An 18,542-nucleotide genomic window follows, 5' to 3' on the forward strand; every position below is an offset into this window, starting at 1 on the left:
CTTCGGTCCTAGAATGTCCCATGGAGGATATAGTCTGGTTTTTCTTTTCCTGTTTCCTTACCATTTCACAGTTGCTCCTTCCTCAGATACTTCACACTCAAACTCCACTCTCTCTCCAACCATCACCATCTGGTCCTCCAGTGGGTGAGTGATCAGGATTGGAGGTTCTGGAAATGGAGAGGCCTTCATTAAAAATAGTACTCTGAAAGACTGAACACCAGACGTAGACCTCACTCAGTCTATCTGCGTTCCACAGGAAGAACTCCTGGCAAAATACCTGCTGATACCCTCCAAGCTGGAATTTAAAATTTATTATGCCAGATCACATTGCCAGTGCTATCAACTGACCTCTTGGTTTTTGTTTCATGAGACAGAATACAAACAGAGGATTAATCAGTTTTCATTTTTACTGTTTGAAATCCTAAACCGGGGGCATTAATCTTCTGTACCATTTGATCTGCTTATAAAGCTTGAGGCACATGTTTATCTCAAGCAAAATCTAATTTTTAAAGTAAGTTTCTAGCCCTATTTTTGAGAAAACAAGAATCACTTTCCAAATGAGAACTAATGATAATTACGACTGTGCTGTTTTCATGTGCTTTTTCAGCTGCAGCTATAGGGAAAATCTTTTAAGAAAAATACCTGCTGCAGTAGATAGTAGAATCTGTTTATATGTTTGAGAATTTCTTTTCTTATGAGATTAGCTAACCTGAGAAAAGACAAGATCTCTTCCCTAACTTTTGCTGCCATTGCTCACCTTTTACAAATAATTCTGTGAAGCTCTTCTCCTCACCTACCACACATTCATATGCTGCATCATCAGCCAGAGAGCAGTGGTTTATGGTCAGTATTCTCTTATTCCCAACAGCCTCAAAAATGTATCTGAAAAGAGAATCTAAATGTAATTATCAAAGAGTATCTCTTTTGGACCCATCCACTGCTTCCCCCTGCCTGGCAAAGAAGAAAGGTTTCCACTTTTTTTCTGACATTAGTGAAAAGGTTCGTTAAGACTCTAGCCCTGTATCCCTATTGTGGTGCAGTGGACAGCTGCAGTATTTGAAAAATACTGGTCAGGAAATTATGGAGAAATCTTCACGCAAATGAGAGACACCTGTGAATGCTGTTGGAATGCTGGCTGCTCTGGATGCTTTTCTAACACACAGCCATACGACAAACCTGAATACCATTAAAAATGCCATGTCATGGCTTCAGCACAAAATCACTGGAATTTGGTTTCACAAATGAGCTACACTGAAGTATATCTCGCATCATGAGAAAAAAAGTCATCTTGACCCTGAGATGCGTACAGAAACAGCAAAGTGTAATCTGAGACTTACTTGCTAAGTAGGTAGACGTGAGCATTTCGTTCCATGTCCATATAGAGCACAGGGAAGAAAAAGAAACAGTGATGAGAACAATAAACTGAATATTTTCTCATTTTAATAGACCAAAAACCAAAGCATATTCAGCTTCTTTCTCAGCTCCTATTTCTCCCTGTTTTTTTTTTCTCCATTCTTTCTAAGGATAGCTAGTTTTCCACTTTATCCAAGCTGTAGTACATTCCTTGTTGGATATCCCAGATTTCTAGTTTACCTGCCGCTCACTTGTATCTCCTGTCCGTTCTTCAGCCATTTTACATCAGCATCTGGGTTGGCAACTTCAGCCATTAATTTAATCTTCTGTCCTTTGTCCACTTGGTAAGCTGGATCAAGTTTCTTGAGGAATGCTATGATGAAGAATGGTTAAAGAAGTATTTTCATGATTTTTATTCTTAACATCTTTTTTTATTTTACATCCTGTGTCAGGAAAGGAAATCTTTATTCCCTTTCCTGTTGCTTACTGTCTTAAACATTCCCCCTTCCTGTATCCCTGCTGGCATTTTTAACCATTTCTTTCTGTCATCTCCATCTTATTCTGTGTTTTGTGATACTATAGCATAGGAGGAAAGGCATGTGATGTTAACTAAAACAACCAAGTAAAATATTCTAAACCTAGCACAGATGTGAATATGTCCTTGAGCACTTCCCAAACAGGGTTTATAGTTAAGTGTGCCCATGAGGAAATGATACTGATCTTAGTACTACTAAAAGGCAGTATACTTCAGACTAACAAACAAACAAACAAACAAACAAAAATTAAAATAGGGTAGTTAATACCTGACAAGACTAGAAAAGCTCAAGAATCCCAAATGTGTCATACAACTTGTCATACAAGTTTTTTTTTTTTTTAAGTTTAAGTTAAGTTAAGTTTAAGGGAAGGATAAGGGGAAGAGCAGAAGAAACTAGTAAAATGATCAGGTTCAGAATTTCCAGAGTTTAGGACTAAGATAGCCCACAGCACTGAGCAGAGCTTAAATCTTTGGCAATCAGCTGAAAGTAAACTGTATCACACTCATATTTATCCTGTTCTTGTATCTTGCTGCTGTCCAGCTGATGTTAATATGTGAAGAACCCACAAACAACGAGATATGAACACATTTATTTGGAAGAAGTATGGCTTGCCAACCTGTACTTTTTTTCTCTTCCTTCTTTATGCGTTTGAGACGTTTCAGCATCCCACGCAAATCTGTGATACCATACTGAAATGCAATTTTCTCATATTCAGAAGGAGGAGCCTTCCTCAGGATTTCCCAAACATCAACATCAGGCTGGGATTCAGTTTTTGCTTCACCTCTGGCAGAGAAAGATTAGAATATTTCATTGCCGCTATTGAAGGGAGTTCAAAACAGCCATAGGCTTGGCAAACTACATATTGGCTTGATGAAGCTGTTTCTTAATTAAGTTTTCAGCAGTCTAACTTATTATTTTATTAATACCTAAAATAATGAAATGAAACTAGGGACTAATTTTTCTTAAATGTGTACATACAGCTATTAAAATACAATCCTGTCTTGAAGAGTTTACCATCTAATAGCCAAAGCAAATAAATAGTAACTCCCTTTTAACAATGGGTAATGGAAACACTGTGAGACTGGTTTTCCTGGATGGTCATACGTAAAATGTGGCAAAGCGAGGAACTGAACCATCATCCTGAGAATGCCTTAAAAATAAAGTAGTCTGCTTGTTTTAATAGGAAGCAAATCCTTTTCTACTCTGGGCATTTTATCTGTACAGTAAAATGAATCACAAATTATTAAAAATATCTGGGCTATTGTAAAGGCAAATGTGGGCTATAGTCAGCTGTAAAACATAAGGATACTTAGATTGGTGGACACTGGCAAAAAAGAAGATATTTACAATGGACTACTTAATTCATAGATTAACTAAAGGACTAGTGATTATAGCAGAATTAATCTTTGGCTCAGGAAAACCAAGTGAAAATTAGATTGTATGGCTTTGAGAAAGACATTCTTTTCTTGTCATCATACTTTTTTATTTAAATGTTTACAAATAGAAAATAGAAATTGATGAAACCTTACCGATTTACTGAGCGCAGGAAACTGCTGGACTCCAGAATGATGCAGAGAAACGTTTGGAAAAACGTGCAGCATCCCAATGGACAAGAAAGAGAGCATCATGTGTTAATACAAAAGAGCCATCAATGTCATCTTTGCCTTTAGTGGAGCAAGCCTTTGCTTCAGTAGCAGGGAGATGAAGGAGCTCTTGCACTGAAATATGCTTAGGGAAAATGCTCTTCCCTGGTGAAATCAAACACTCCCACACTTTGTAGAGTTCCACTATGTAATTTATATGATAAACTTAAGCACTTCAGCTTGTTGCTAATTATGGTTGATGGCTGTACAGGGAATAAGCAGCCCTACTTTGCCATATCTTCATGGAGCTGTTGCCTGTCATAGCTTACATTTTGGTAGAAAGAGAAAGGATGTAGCCAATCCCTAAGTGTAACAGAGAAGGTCTGGCAACTCTGAAGGATGTAACATTTTCCTAAAACTTTCTTTAGGTAAAGGAACTCCCAATGGGTATTGTTCCTGGCATCACCACGACCAAGCAGATTCCAGTGCAACAGAACACGCCCATGTAATGAAGCCATGTTCGGTGGTAAACCCCAACAAGCAGGCAAGCTATGCAGCGAGTAACGCAAGAAAATTGGAGGATTATGGGCTGTATTTTCATTTTTCAGGAAAAAAATAATACCTTTAGTCCATGAGAAACAACAAATCATGACTGGACTCAGTCTGGACATCAAGTATAACCAAGCTTTTCTCGCACTCTTGTGTTTGCCCAAAAAGGGCTTGCTTCTAACAGGGGCACTGTGATTATTACAGTGTTGCAATCAAGGTTTGGGATTTCCAGCATCCATGTACCTCTTGAAAAGAGTAGGGAGACAAGAGGGTTTCAGCTCGGTGAGTTTGAGCTGAAATATGGCATACGATGTCTTATGTCTCTGGACTGGTTTAGCATTCAGTAAGCACTCACTAGCACTCACTGGACTGATGGGTGCGTTTGAAGTTTGGGCTCCTTGCAGCAAGTGCAGCCTACCGAGTATTTGCTTATCCATAACAGTGCATCAACATCAACCAAAAATTTAATCAGAATTCCTATTTTTTGTCTATCTGTCACTTACTTGGAGCAGCTACAAATGGTGTGTAGTTTTGCCTGGCTGAAGGCAGGACAGCTAAGCTGACTTGCCAAATAGACCAAGATTTTTGAACATATGCACTACTTGGCCTGGTTGCCTTGATCTTATCAATAAGCAACCTTAAAATAGTTCTAAATATGTATAAATAGGAATAAATATTTAAATACATAAAAATAGGAATATAAAATATTTCTAATACATACTGAGTTGTCTGTACTAGCACTATTAATGTTCCGTAGTGTGAGCTGTATCTCAAAATCAAATACAAAATCATAGAGGGCAGGAAAGACTTACTAGATTCAAGTGTTCTTATCTTCCATTGAGCATTATGTAAATATTGATGGTCTCTCTGTCTATCTACCTATTTATCTGCCCATCTGTAAACACTCCTTTACCTGAAAATGTGCAGGTGGGATTATTCATGGATTTTTCTAAAATATTTTGTGTGAGCTATTTTTGAATACATCATGAGATAAATTTTCCAGTTTGGAAGCAATTCCAAGCACAGCCTAATATATCTCACTATTGAGAAGACTTCCTTAATTATTGTTTTGACTTTTCCATTACTCAGTGTCATCACATTTTTATGTCTGACAAAACTGTTTCGGTGCACACAAACTGAAATACAAGAAATCTGAGCATAAACGAGAATGTAGGCTCTTTCTTATAAATCCTAATATTTTCTGATTACAGGAAAAGGTTTGTAAGTCGCATGTATGTAGTAAAATGGTACAGCTAGAGGGTTATCATTTGTACTATGTTGAACTGAGTTCTGAAAAAGAAAAAAATCTCTCTCTGCCTCTGAGCAAGAGTTTTCTGATCCCAGTACTCCTTTTCATCATTTTGTATTTTTTAAAAGATTGTCTCAGATTCAGTCAAGATATAGAGTTTCCATGGTTAGACTATACTCTTCCACTACCAACAGGGACTAGGCAGCGTCAGAAAAGTAGTAGAGAACTTGGACTCCTAAAGTCTCTCCCACTCTTAAGTTACTCTCCCTGATGTTGATGATCCTTATCCAGAGTGGTCACCTCATAGGTTAACTATGTACTTGGGGACTTTAAGATACCGCTCAGTGAGCCTGTTGTAAATGTAATATGCAGCTGATATGTTTTAAACATATGTGGGAGGGTTAAAAATAGTTTTGTACATCCCAGAGATGGTTCTTTCCTATCCTGTTACTGTCAACTGATTGGACCCTGTCAGCTGTCACCCCCCTTCAAGGTCTCTGTTCACTATCCCATTTAATAGTTTTGTGACAGCTGTTCCCTTCCTCTTCCCAGTGACCTCTCCTCAGCCCATGACATCTGTATGTCAACACCAGTTAATTAAATTACAGAGGATAGAAGATAAAGCTTTCTCTATTATAGTGGGAATGTTTATTACCTCTGGATTGAGGTGCACTTGTAAATTAGATGGGAAAAAGCAGAAAGTGGTAAAAAAGAATAATCTTCAATTCTACTTGAATCTGCACAGATCTGGAGAGTTCCTTAGCATGATATCCCTTTTTGTATTCTAATGAAGAATGCTTTTCTTACACAATGAGTTTTTATTGCTTTCAGGTCTCATTAATATTTAACAGTTGTTTTCAACCTGTGGTGTGCAGAGTCCTAAGGATCCACAGATTACTTGTAAAGCAGCTGTGAAAAGCAATTAGGTGCAGTGAACTTAGCAGTATGCTTAAATTCACTAAAGAGGGATTTGTAAATCAAGGTCAAAAACACTGATAAAACAAAATGCAGTGAAGTCTTTAAGCTTCTAATGAATTATACTTTTACTAACAAAAATGAATAGTTAAATCAAGTTTCTGGAATATTGGAGATTTTTACTACTTTTTAGAGTTCTGTCTGCTGTATCTGCTCAAAACTAATTATGAAAGTAGAAGGAAAAGGCAGTGTGAGAGGGATCTGTAATTCTTAACACGTCTCTTCCAGCTGGAGTCACTGTATGAAATTATGAAAATCTTTTCATGTTGGGCTCCATTTATTTGAAATTTAAAAAGTGATCAACAATCCTTCTTTGCCTTACATTTTCTACAGAGATTACAATGTGTGTACAACTACTGTATTTGAGCTCTCAAACCTGTACAGGTTTGGTCACTGCACTTTTCCAGAAAGCTTATTTTCCTTAATTTACAATTATAATAAATTTCTAATGCATTGTTTGTCTCTGGGGTTTGTGATGAAACAAGAAACTAATATCAATGCCAGCTGTGGAAAGTTTTGGTAGTTGCCGTTTCTGCCTCTTCTAGGTGCCCCCTGCCTTTGAAGGTCAGGTTGTAGTATCACTGTGAAGCCAGAGTTCACTTCTAGTTGGATATGTTGCATATTGGAGAATACAGGGCTTTGTATAGCTATGTGATCTTGTTTGCCGTACTGAAATTTGGCTAAGTTAACCAGTGTGATACATGAGGCTATTATGGCTTTATTGCCTGCTATAATCAGGCTACTTCATGGCTCTGTCCTGTATGATATTTTTCATAAACAGTGATACCAATACCTGAGCAGAGACTAAACACTGATCCAGCACATTCACCTAAGTAGCTGATTGTAAAACTTAAATTGAGTACATTTAGGTTTGCAAAGCATCAGTCTAGTGGCAATTGTTTATAATAAATTGAGGAACTGAGGGAGTGGCCGTGGTCAGCAAACACAAAGAAGCATGTTCAGAATAATAGGGTAATAATGACCAATGAAAACTTTCCTTGGAATAAAAAGAAATATTTTTTTACATTGAAATCTGAACATTTATGGAATAAGTCACTCTGATAGTATCTTCATGTGAAATGTTTGAGGATGGATGGAACAAAACATTAGAGCATATTTGGTTGGGACCAGCATGTAAATTATATGAAGGATCTAGTTATGACCAAATAAGTCTTGTCTGTCTCTAATATGTAGAACAATGGGAATTTAAAACAAAATGTTACTGAGAAAGTCTGGAAATCCAAGCACACTTTAAAACTGCTTATAAAGGAAAGTGATAATCAAAAACAAAGAACTTTCAGAAAAATACACTGATTTGGATTGAATGGTCTACCCTAACCTCTACTAACTTTTTAAAAGCATTTCTGCTTCAGAAATTGCCAGTTGATAATTTTTTCTACACTAATTTTTGTCATGCTCAATATGTAAGATAAAATGCATGCATTATTTCAAACCACATGGCTCTTATATTCAGTTTGACCCATGCATTTTATAGTAAGATGAAACAGAAATCTTACTCTCTGTTGCCAACAGTGGAATCCAAAACATCCAGATTAAGATGGTGGTAAAGAGAGAAAACACAAGCAGACAGGTTATGAAAACAGAGGTGTCAAGGAAAGATGACAATGGGAAGAAGAAATTCCACACACAAATAAGAAAAAATAAAAGCTGGAAATAAGAATTAGAATTGGAGGAGTAAACAATTTATACAGCATAGAATATCTCTCTATATAATAAATAGGCATGTAATGTGCAATATATATAATAGTGTAAAATAATCATGATAGTAATATTTAGATATCTAGTAAAAAGACTTAATCTTCTTGGCCTTCTAACGCCAAGCATTGTGAAAACTTAGAAAGTTCTTGATAAGGCAGCATTGTAGACAGGCATTGTAAGTTGTTTTTCCTTTCTCTTTTTTAATGAAACTGCTGGTAGAAGCATGTAACTACTCTAGTCCTAGCCTTTTCTATCTTGGGAAAGATCAATCTTTTTTTCTTTTTCTCCAGTAAAAACCCAGCAAGAACATAGTAAGTGCTGAGTATCTGGGAATTTCCTGTAATTTCCTGTCATCGGTTTTCCAGCTAGAGCTGCTTTAGGAAAACTACAAGGATTCTGAATTTATGAAACTTTCATTTATGATAGTTTTACTGTTTTCAGAGTTATTTTACAGAAGATCGTTAGGTTATTTCTCAAAGACTACAGATTTTTACTTACCTCTTTTTCAGTAAGGCACTAAAATTCAACTCTCCAGTTTCTTCAAGTCCCTCAGTACTGTGCAGTAACAGAAAAACATAATTAGTTTCAGAAGGAAATGGAAATGGCTTGTGTGACTGTATCATTAGGAAGATGATTATTTGTGGAGGGGAGTAGTAGATAGGTTTATAATGACTTAGAATATGCGCTGACAGGGAAGGTGAACGTTTAGTTAGGCTATCTTTCTCCATATTGGTTTTCATGTAGCTTTAAGAAATGTATTTATTGAACTTGTATTTTTTTATGTCACGACTATGGAGGAAATTGTGCAGGGTACTAATTTGGTGGTTCTATTGATCTAAAATAAATTGATTATCATAAAAATGTTGCAGAAATTCTCCTTTAGAATCATTAATGCTTTGGGAAGCTGTAATTTCAGGGATATGGATATTTTTCGTAGTATGAGCCAGTATTAAAATAACCTATTGGTTGCACTTTTTAAAATTTTAAGGGTCACAATTTCTTTCTAGTATTAGCCCAGCTGTAATTCTTTCTTAAGGATCTTTGTGATTACAGAGTTCAGTAGCCTGAAAAAAGTGTCACATTGTTGATGCTTGGGAGAGTTAAAGGAGGAATTTTGTGATCTGACTGATTCTGAGGTGACGTTCAACAAGCAAATGTTCAGCAAGCAGCACGGCAAGCAATGGTGTGAGGAACGGATTCAGGAGAATGAGAAGCAATCTCATTAAAAGCAGACATTTTTTGATGTGTGATACAGTGCGATATACATGGTGAACTCAGGTGGAATGCACAACAGTATTTTTGGTGTTCTGAATCAGATGTGTTTTAGCTGTGATTCTGAACATTTGAAGTACAGACCTACCCTGAAAACTTAGGGTAAAGTCACTAAAACACTTCAGTGGGTTTAGTCTCTAAAAAAATACTTCAGGAATTTTATGTGGAAGTATTGGAAGTTACACTGATTCCCATGGTTACTATATCTGTTATTTTCTAAAAAGGTGTGTTCAATTTACCAAAAAAGTCTTTTTTTTTTTTTTTTCCATTCAGAAGGGGTCTAGAAGGTCAAAATGGATTTTCTTCATCTCAGTCAGTCTCCTGTTGTCAATATTCAGCTGCTTGTTGACATCTCTGTTGTCATGAGAGTAGGAAATTGGTGATGCTGTCTCACAGCATTCAGGTTCTTCCATCAGTGACACCTTATACTGAACTGAAATTACCCTCTTCAGTTGAACTAGTGGTTCAGGTAGCCCATAATGCTGTCTCTGGCAGCACACAGTTTTAGTTGCTTCTGAGGAATGAATCTGTCTGTAGAAGCACAAACTGGAATGCCAGGAAAACTCAGTATGGCAGGAACAAATACAAAAATATGTAAGAAAACATCCTCAACAAGTAACTGATTGGCATTTTAACCATACTGGTAATAAAGATGGAAGAGAATAAAGTGCCAAACTTTTTGTGCTGCTTGCCAATGCAGGGTTAGCGAGAATAAGCAATAATTCAAATTTTTTTTTTATTTTGAATCAGTATAATTTTGAATATGTTGTGGGGAGAGATCTTTTCTTTAAGATAATACCATTTTTACTTCTGTGATTGCTTTCAAGATAGTATAATACTGCAAAGGATGATTTCCTGGGTATGGCTGCTCAGACAGCCAAGTATATTTTTGGCCACTTTGTTCTCTGCTTTCAGAAGACTTTCGATAGCAGCTGGCATTAACTGTACATAAAAATCACTAGCATATTTCCAGGTTTGAAAAGGGCTTCTCGTGATCAAATTTTCAGGAAATCAGAATCTACAACTGGGAGAACTAGACACCTTATTGCTTCCCAAGTGATACTTATAATCAGATTTTGAGGAAAACTCAAAGATCAGTATGTTCAGCTTTTCTGAAAAATAAGACCTTAATAGTTGCATTTTGAAACATGCTCAGAGTTCAGTCTAATCTCAGAGTTCCCATTTTAGTTGTGGTTGAAGACATTGGGACCAAAAGGGGTAAGATGGGAAATTTAATGATACTAGGATTAAGAGTGTGGCAGGAAAGGATAGATTTTCATACAGAAGTGTGATGATATGTTTTGTTTGATATTTTAGTCAGTATGTGTTCCGTACAGAAGGATTATGTGTAAGATAGAGGGGCAAACATGCATATAATTTGAGATTACTTTTCTCCTTGTAACAACTGTGAGACGATGCCACTTACCAAACACATGCCTTTCCTGTAAATGAACCTGCCTCTCACTGAACTATTCTTGCCATTATCTTATGCTCATCTTACATTACCACTTCATTTTCTAGCCTCATACAAATACTAAGTATTTATGTAATTCATGATTTATTTAGAATTTAAATGTTCATAATCAAAATTGCAGCTAGTTCTGTGGGGTTTTTTTTCTTTTTCTGGTCAGAGAGAGACAAGTTCATTGTAAGACTTGAATTTGTCTGCTGACACAAGCGGAGTCTACCTGAGGAAGGCTGAAGTCATCCGTCTCCCCGCTCCTGCCAGGCTCCTGAGTGAGGGTATCAAACACAGAGCTTCAGATTTAAACATTTCAGCTCAATATTTGGCTTCCTTCTTAAAGAACAAACTAAAAATCTTTACTCTAATATCCCCTATCAGCACGGTAGAATTTTAATACTTGTGCAGCTCCAAAATAACTCATCTTATTTTAAAGAAAGTTATTGTGCTTTATTCCACAAAGTTGAATGGTAGCTCAGGCATACCAGCCCTCCTGGTCCTTCCTAGCTTGTCACAGGGACCAGCCCTGTTTATAAGAGTGTTTGCCTGGAGCTTGCATGTTGCCAGTCATTAAGCAGAAATGTGGTTTGGAAAGAGAGCTTTGATCAAACTTCCTTTAAGCTGTCCACAGAAATCTTGAAGCTGCTCACACTGTACTCACTTTGAACAGATTCTAAAATAATTCTTTTAATTGTGCTAGTTAGAAGAAAAACTCTTGAAGCCTAATTCCCCTGCAGTGAAATAACACAATGTAGCTGTGCCCTTAATGTCACCTCTTTAATAGGCATCACAGTGAGGCTGACCAGCTGCTTATAGATGGATTTGAGTGTAGATAAATTCTGCAAGCCTTTTTTAGTTCTTTGTGATAGAATAGAATGTAAAATCAGATCTCTCATAAAAATAGTGCTTATATGGAAAAACTCTAGCAGTTGCCTCAACCAAATTGTCTCCTGTGTTACAGAAATTGATGTCAGTTGTAATAAGCTTGTTTTAATAACTTTGCAAATGTATACAAAAGCTAAAACAGAAACTGATTTACACAAAGGGGAAAGAAATACTCAATAACAAGAAAAGATGTTGTTATTGTCTGAATTTTAACCAAAATCTGTAACAATTTTGCAAATTTTACTAGTAGAGGGGAAGGTTACTCCATGAAGTCATGTATCAGCTGAGATCATATTACAGATATGGGGAGAACTGTCTTTTCAATACTGATGCAATACCTTGCAGTCCTTAATATCTAGGATCTGCTTATATCTGAATTTTTACACATCCACTTACAGTATCATTGTCTGCATTCAATTAATGTAATTATATAACATGAAAACAAATAAAATCGGAATGCTTCTATTAATGTTATCAGTGATGTGTTACTTATAGGCTCACATCAAACTGCAGATCTTTGTTTAGCAAATATTTGTATTAAGATATATGTAGTGCTTCAAGCCAGACCAAATCAAGGCTAGGCACAACACACAGTCTTTTTCTTCTCTGTTGGTCACTTCTGGAGTACTCTTTACAGCTCTGGAAAAAAGACTGCTGAAGTTCTTGGTAAAGTTATACACGTTATCAATTGTATAACTGGACACAAGCATAGTTATTATGGTAGTACAAAGTCTTAGCTCTCTTAGATGATTTCTAGGAATTATATAGCATTTTAATCTTAGAAATATTTTCTTAGTAGACATCCCTGTCTTTGTGCTTGTTTGTATGGTAGTTTTCCTTTTAGTTAATCTTGTTTAGGAAAACAATGAATTTCACATCTGATCTACATAAGTTTCTACTGCATATACTCACGTGCGTCGGAAGGCAGAGCGAATATCCAAGTCTCCGGTTATTGGTGCTTCTGATGTGACAGAGAGTGATGAATAAGAATGGGAGGGCAAGTAAAAATAATGCAGAAGTCAAAACAGTGCTGTTCCTAAAGCTTTTCCTTTACAGCCATTTTTGTTCCAAAGTTCTTATATTTTAAATTTTGATTAATCACATACATTAAGATTGAAGCAGCCTCTTTAAACATGTAGCCTTCACTAACAAGCTTTCAGCATCCAGTGTTTAATGTGTAACTGAATATAATAATTTGCATCATGACAAACTGTTTTATCTATTGTTTGTCAGTTATTCTGCTGGTAAAATTTAGTTTCAATACTGGCTTCACAGGGTATTTAAACCCTCATGAAAAAAACACTGGATATCAACTGAGTTTTATTATTAGTAATAAATTGTAATCCATCCTCTGAAAGCAAAGGTAAATTCCTTGAAATAGGCAGAGATGTACAGAAACTCCATGTGGGATGTTGCATAGAGAGAACTTCATTTCTCTGTTTGAAGTTTCTGCTGGTATGACTAGGTGATACGCTACTCCTTGAAGAAAGACTGTTCTCAGTCCCAGCTCCTCAGCTTTATGAGTTCTACAGCCAGCTAGTGAACCTTGAAAAATGAACATTGCTGGTACCTTCAATACATTTTTGTCTTTGCCCATTAGGCCCATTGGTTGCTGGACACAAAACAATATTGTAGTCCCTTTAACAGAACCACCCAAGCACAAAATTACCTAAACACTCAACTCTTTTAGGCAGCCCGTGCTTGCTTACACTGTTTTACCTCAACTCTTCTCCACTGGTGAGAAATGGTTGGTTAAATGTACTTCCTTTTTAATCACTGATAAGTTTTTCAGTACAGGTATTGTCAGGGCAGCGCTATGTAAAATGAGTCAGCTAATCTTAAAGCAATTTTATACCACCAGAAGCTTTTGCAGGACTTGAATTTATCAGGAAGAAAGGAAGTGGTAACAGTGTCATTTGGCTAAAACTTTTTTTTCCTTTTTTTCTTCTCAAATATTAATTTTCAGTACTCAGCTTTTGCTGAAGTAAAAATGGACCTCTTTTTCATTCTGCTGATTTTAAATATCATGAGAGAATGGGGCTGAGATCAGGATAAAGTCAGAGATAATTTGGACTGATATGCACCTTGCCATCTGCTTTCTTTAAGTGCATCACAGTTCTGACTTGAGTGACATCCAAGTATTCTTTCTAATGCTCTCTATCTCTGCCACCCCATCCAAATCCCCCCCTTTAGGTCCCTGTAAGTATACCTACAGCTCTTCTGGTACCTCAGATCTACATCTTGTTTAGTAGCCACTATGTATCAGAAAGAATTGTTGCTGGGTGTACAGAAAGAAAAAAGTAAAAATCAAGCTGGATGGAATTCATCTTACCATTGACTGTCAGGTTGAAATTAGAACTATCAAACTTGGCCTTGGTAGACACCTCACATCTGTACCCTCCTGCAAAAGTCATTTTTGCTTCTATAATTTCCATTTCAAAGATGTACACCTAGAACAGAGACCAGTGAATACACTTTGTAAGTTAGAAAATGAAATGATAAAATAGATACGGAGAGACAATACAGCATATTAAGACATAAAGAGAGGTAGACAAGGGATGAACTATACTTCTGCATCCTTTTAGAAGTAGGAACCTCCTGAATGTTTGACTGTGTTGTTATCATAAAGATTACATGTTCCCCGTTCAGTGGAAACAGCTAAGGTGCATTATCAGTACAGGTCTTCCAGAGGATAAAATGTCACATCAGCAAATGGGGCTGGGGTGCTGGGGTCTGGATCATGCACACATTGCTGCAGCTGACACACATAGTAACTGCATGTACATTGCAAACAGGAAGAGCGCTTTTTACCCAGAGTACCCAGAGTAAATGCAGGAAATTCAAAAATTAAGCAAAAAAGAGTGGCTGATATGCATGTGAGCAAGTCTGTTGTATTCCATCCAGGAGAGGGTAGTAGGGCTTCATATACCACACAGCATGAGAAGTCATGGCACAGACTCTATTGTACTCCTGTCCTGTGTATCCTTGGACACATTTGTGGCAGAAATGGATTTTATTGAGCTATTTAGAAGTAGTATAGCCAGTGCAAGAAAACAGTAAATTCCAACACTAATAGCTGGGTGTTTGATCCATGTAAAAAGAAGATAGATCCTACTTAAATGTCTGTCTGATTTATTGTTTTCTCTTAAATATGACCAGTACCTATTACTTCAGGGAAAGGTAGAAGGAATCCTGCAATAGATAGTAATGGATTACACTGCAAAAAGGGTATGTTTATTCCTTATACTTTTTAGATAAGATTAGAATTTGGCTTGTACCGAAGTACAAGTCTGTATTCTTGTAGCTTTTAAATTATTCCTGTTTTTGTGGGTTACTATCAATCACTGTATTTAGTGGATCACTTTTTGCATTATAAATCTGGAGGGCTTTTCTATATGTCTGTTTGGTTTTCCCTGGCTGAGTTTCTGTTCTGTTTTCATTAGAAGTGAAAGCTTTCTGATACGACATTGTGCACTGAAGATAACTATGAAATTTTTCTTCATTCTCTCTTTCAGATTGAGCAGATGTAACCTCTCCACCCCCCCAACCCCCCCCAGTCCTCCAAACATTTTCTTGTTTCATCATAGATAAGGTGTACAACAATCTGTACGGAGCACTTGTCTCTCGCCCATATCTTCAAAACAGAGAGTTGTATCCATGAATATCCCATTCTGTATAACTTTGGGTACCTTTGTATTAAAACATTCCTATGTTATCTTATATTTTCCCCAGATTCAAAGTCAGTTTAGAAGACTGAGCACCTTACTCTGCCAATTATACCTTGTTGTTTCGATCATAATTGTCATGCAGTTGGAGATGTTTCCCTACTTTGCTTGCCAGGTCCATCCACTTTCCTTTGAACCATTTCACTGAAGGTTTCTTCAGTAGGCTCTCACCTGCCACTTTGGCAGTGAATGTGATGCTTCCACCTTGAAAGAGAAGTAGGTTGAAATGAGACTAAATAGTGTTTAATGTATCTCTTAGATCACTATTGTCGTTCTGTGCCTGGAAAGCTAAATGTAGAGTCAAGTAACAGGTGAAGTTTACAAACATCTCTTGAATCAGGATGTGTACTCACCGACAGTAACTTCTCCATCCTGGGGTCGTGTCACGAAGAGCCCTATAGGGTCCAGAGGCTTTTCTGGTTGAGGCCCAGCAGATGGAGCTGAAATGAACATTAGAATTATTAGTTACAGCTTTCTGCATCAGCTTCTGTTATAGCCTATATTGTAAACTTATTAAGTCATTTCGAAAGATCTCTCAGTATCTTTCCTCTGTTTCTGAGATTCCTTATTCTTCTCTGTGATTCATCGCTAGCGGTCTTCTTTCAGCTGCCATCTCCCGCCCCCCCATTTACTGTAAGGATTCCCTGTTCCTATTCTTCCTTTCTATTAATGAACCCCTTATCACAGCATTAGTCTTTATTACCTTCTGTGCTTTGGCTACTTTCTATTGATGGAGCAGGCGACTCTAAGGCAGCTGGAGCAGGAGCAGCTTCAGCAGGTGGGCCTATCTCAGTCTTTTCTGGGAATGAAGGTAAATGAAAATAAGAGAAAGCTATGTTTCCAGTTTATCTGTGAAGAAATTATGCGAAAGAACACTCTATTATAAATATTACAAAATGCACAGGAATTAGTTACGTTTTTCTAGAACTTAGGAAATGTGCTGGAAAGAGAAGAGGCCTACTGACAGCAGGATGACAAGGCTCTTCTTTGGCTGAGCTTGGAAAGAACTGATGGCTGATTTTTAAATACTATAGTCTTGATGTGTAGAAACTTGTAGGCTGATAAGTAACACTTATTAACTGTTGACTTCAGTGGTCTAAATAGAAAAAGCAATGAAAAATGATGCGATTATGATTTTTCCAAACAATATACTTATTCATGAGAGTTTGCTTAACTCTACTGTTGGAAGATACTGTTCCAAGTGCTATTGCTGCATGCAGTTTGGGAAAAGTTGTAAACACAATTAGTAATCAATGCAAAAAAAGCATTTTTAAAATTGTTCTATCATTTCCTCCTCCGGCTCATGGAGGTTTATGCCCCCTCAGTTAAATCATGGCCACACAGACAAATTCATTTGTCACAATAGAGAGGGTAGATATGTATGAAAATGGAGTCAGAGTGAGCAACTGGGGCAGATGGAGGGAGGTAGAAGCTCTTGGAACAAACCAGTTGCTGAAAGAAAGTTTTCGGGTTTTTTCCATATGTACCAGAGCTACTTCCAAAGAGCCTTGTCTGCCTTCTCCTGCCGCACAAGTCACATTCACAGCTTCCAGCTATTCCCCAGCTATTTGCCATATCTTTCCATCAGAGATTTCTGACTCTGTTATGCTATATCCCGGATCATTTCTTTGAGGGGCTCCTCTATAATGAAGAGAGGTGGCTGTGTCTGGGCAGATGAGGAGACATTTTCCATTTTTATGATAATAAAGAGCTGAAATGATTACCATTTGTGAAAATAATACTGGATAGTCCAGTCACTCTTCAACAATCTAGTGGGGTCTGAAAAATATGACAGTACCTGTGAATGTACAAATATGAGTTTCCCCCACTCTCAGAAAGTTTATGTCTAACTTTTATAGCAAACTGTATCTGTGTCTTAAGAGGAAACAATGTCATTTTAGTTGTTTTTTTTAATACTTAAGTATAAAAAATAGAAGGTATCCCATTGGATCTTGTCCAAGCAAATTTCAACTCATTTTTTGCTAGAAAGAACTAAACATTATTCCAACTGTGGAGCTAGCGTAAGTGCTCCCATAACTTGGGTGCATAGCTGTTTAGAAAAATCTTATTTTGAAGCATCAATACATAATGTATACAGGAAAGGTATCGATACTTTGGCATCCTGATACCCTTTTCACTGAAGTGTGGTTTTCAGAAGTGCATTGCTTTGAGACAATGATCACACTTCCATATTAAATAACTCTGCTATTTGTAAGCTGGTTACATGTAACGAGCTCTACTTGGAACTAACCTGAAAGACAATGAGGAAGATATAACTAGGATAGTATGGACCTGTTCACTTTCTGCATGAGAAAGCCAGTAAGAATATACTTTATATGCTCTGGGAACTATTAAGATTGAAGGGGAATTCTGAAGTGCTAATTGCAAAGCCTTCTGTAGTCCAAGGACAGCCATATTAGGATTGCCCTTTACTTTGGAATTTGTCATGCGCTGTTTTTTCTTCTCGAGCAGGATGTCTTGTCTCCTGAGAATTTATTCCTGTTACATATTCTTTAGTATCTTTTCAAATGACCAGAAGATCTCACTAAAGTCATGGTACAGTTGCCAAAACATGCAATGATAGCAATGGGGAGGAGTAGATATAAACAGTCAGAGGTTAAGGCCTGTGACCAAAATATAAAGCGAAAATACCAAAAATTAAATACCAAAATGCCTAATGGGCACCAAAAATTTGGGGGAAAAAAGAGGGGTCAGGAAGGTCAAAATTTTTTAAAAGTAAGTGATTTCATCTATCCTCAGTGTCTTCATACATTTTCCATAAAAAATTATTGCAGGAATAGCAATTACTTAAAGAGTTTAACTCTTTATGGTTCTTCTCAGGAAAAACCTGAGGAAGTTTTTTCATTTTCCATCTAACTTTTTTTAGTGCATACAGAAGTAATAGTAGTAGGTGATAAACAAATAGTACAAAGGTTACTCTTTGTACTTGAGACCTTCTTAAGTATGAGCTTTTATTATCAGGTAATTTTGAGAATTTGTAGGAACATAGGAACTCCTTAAACACCATTACAACATAACTAACTTGGATGATGTCATTTTTTTCAATTTTATATTTAAAGAAAATAATCTTAAGTTAGTTCAAGTTAAGTTAGATTAGTTTTGGTTTGGTTTGCTTTGCTTTGCTTTGCTTTGCTTAGCTTTTCAACTCCTGCTACTTTTACATAGGAAAGCTTGAGAAATGAGCTGAGATTTTGTCTGTGATCTTCACTGTGT

The 18,542-nt window shown here is 36.8% G+C and overlaps 1 protein-coding gene across 1 annotated transcript in view; it reads right to left on the reverse strand.

Moving 5' to 3' along the window:
• Nucleotides 1–18,542, reverse strand: part of MYBPC3 (myosin binding protein C3) — a 62,563-nt gene that overhangs the window by 34,012 nt on the left and 10,009 nt on the right. Inside the window, exons 3-16 of the mRNA XM_026093232.2 lie at nt 16,012–16,107; nt 15,662–15,748; nt 15,364–15,512; nt 13,916–14,033; nt 12,496–12,544; nt 10,925–10,969; nt 8,463–8,519; nt 7,763–7,765; nt 3,419–3,442; nt 2,506–2,672; nt 1,594–1,726; nt 1,338–1,340; nt 758–882; nt 62–167 (exon numbers count right to left, since the gene is read on the reverse strand). Of these exons, the coding sequence (XP_025949017.2) occupies nt 62–167; nt 758–882; nt 1,338–1,340; nt 1,594–1,726; nt 2,506–2,672; nt 3,419–3,442; nt 7,763–7,765; nt 8,463–8,519; nt 10,925–10,969; nt 12,496–12,544; nt 13,916–14,033; nt 15,364–15,512; nt 15,662–15,748; nt 16,012–16,107 (1,162 nt within the window). The remainder of the gene's footprint in view (nt 1–61; nt 168–757; nt 883–1,337; nt 1,341–1,593; nt 1,727–2,505; nt 2,673–3,418; nt 3,443–7,762; nt 7,766–8,462; nt 8,520–10,924; nt 10,970–12,495; nt 12,545–13,915; nt 14,034–15,363; nt 15,513–15,661; nt 15,749–16,011; nt 16,108–18,542) is intronic.

The sequence above is a fragment of the Dromaius novaehollandiae genome, chromosome 5 (genome assembly GCF_036370855.1).
Source record: "Dromaius novaehollandiae isolate bDroNov1 chromosome 5, bDroNov1.hap1, whole genome shotgun sequence".
Taxonomy (NCBI): Eukaryota; Metazoa; Chordata; class Aves; order Casuariiformes; family Dromaiidae; genus Dromaius; species Dromaius novaehollandiae.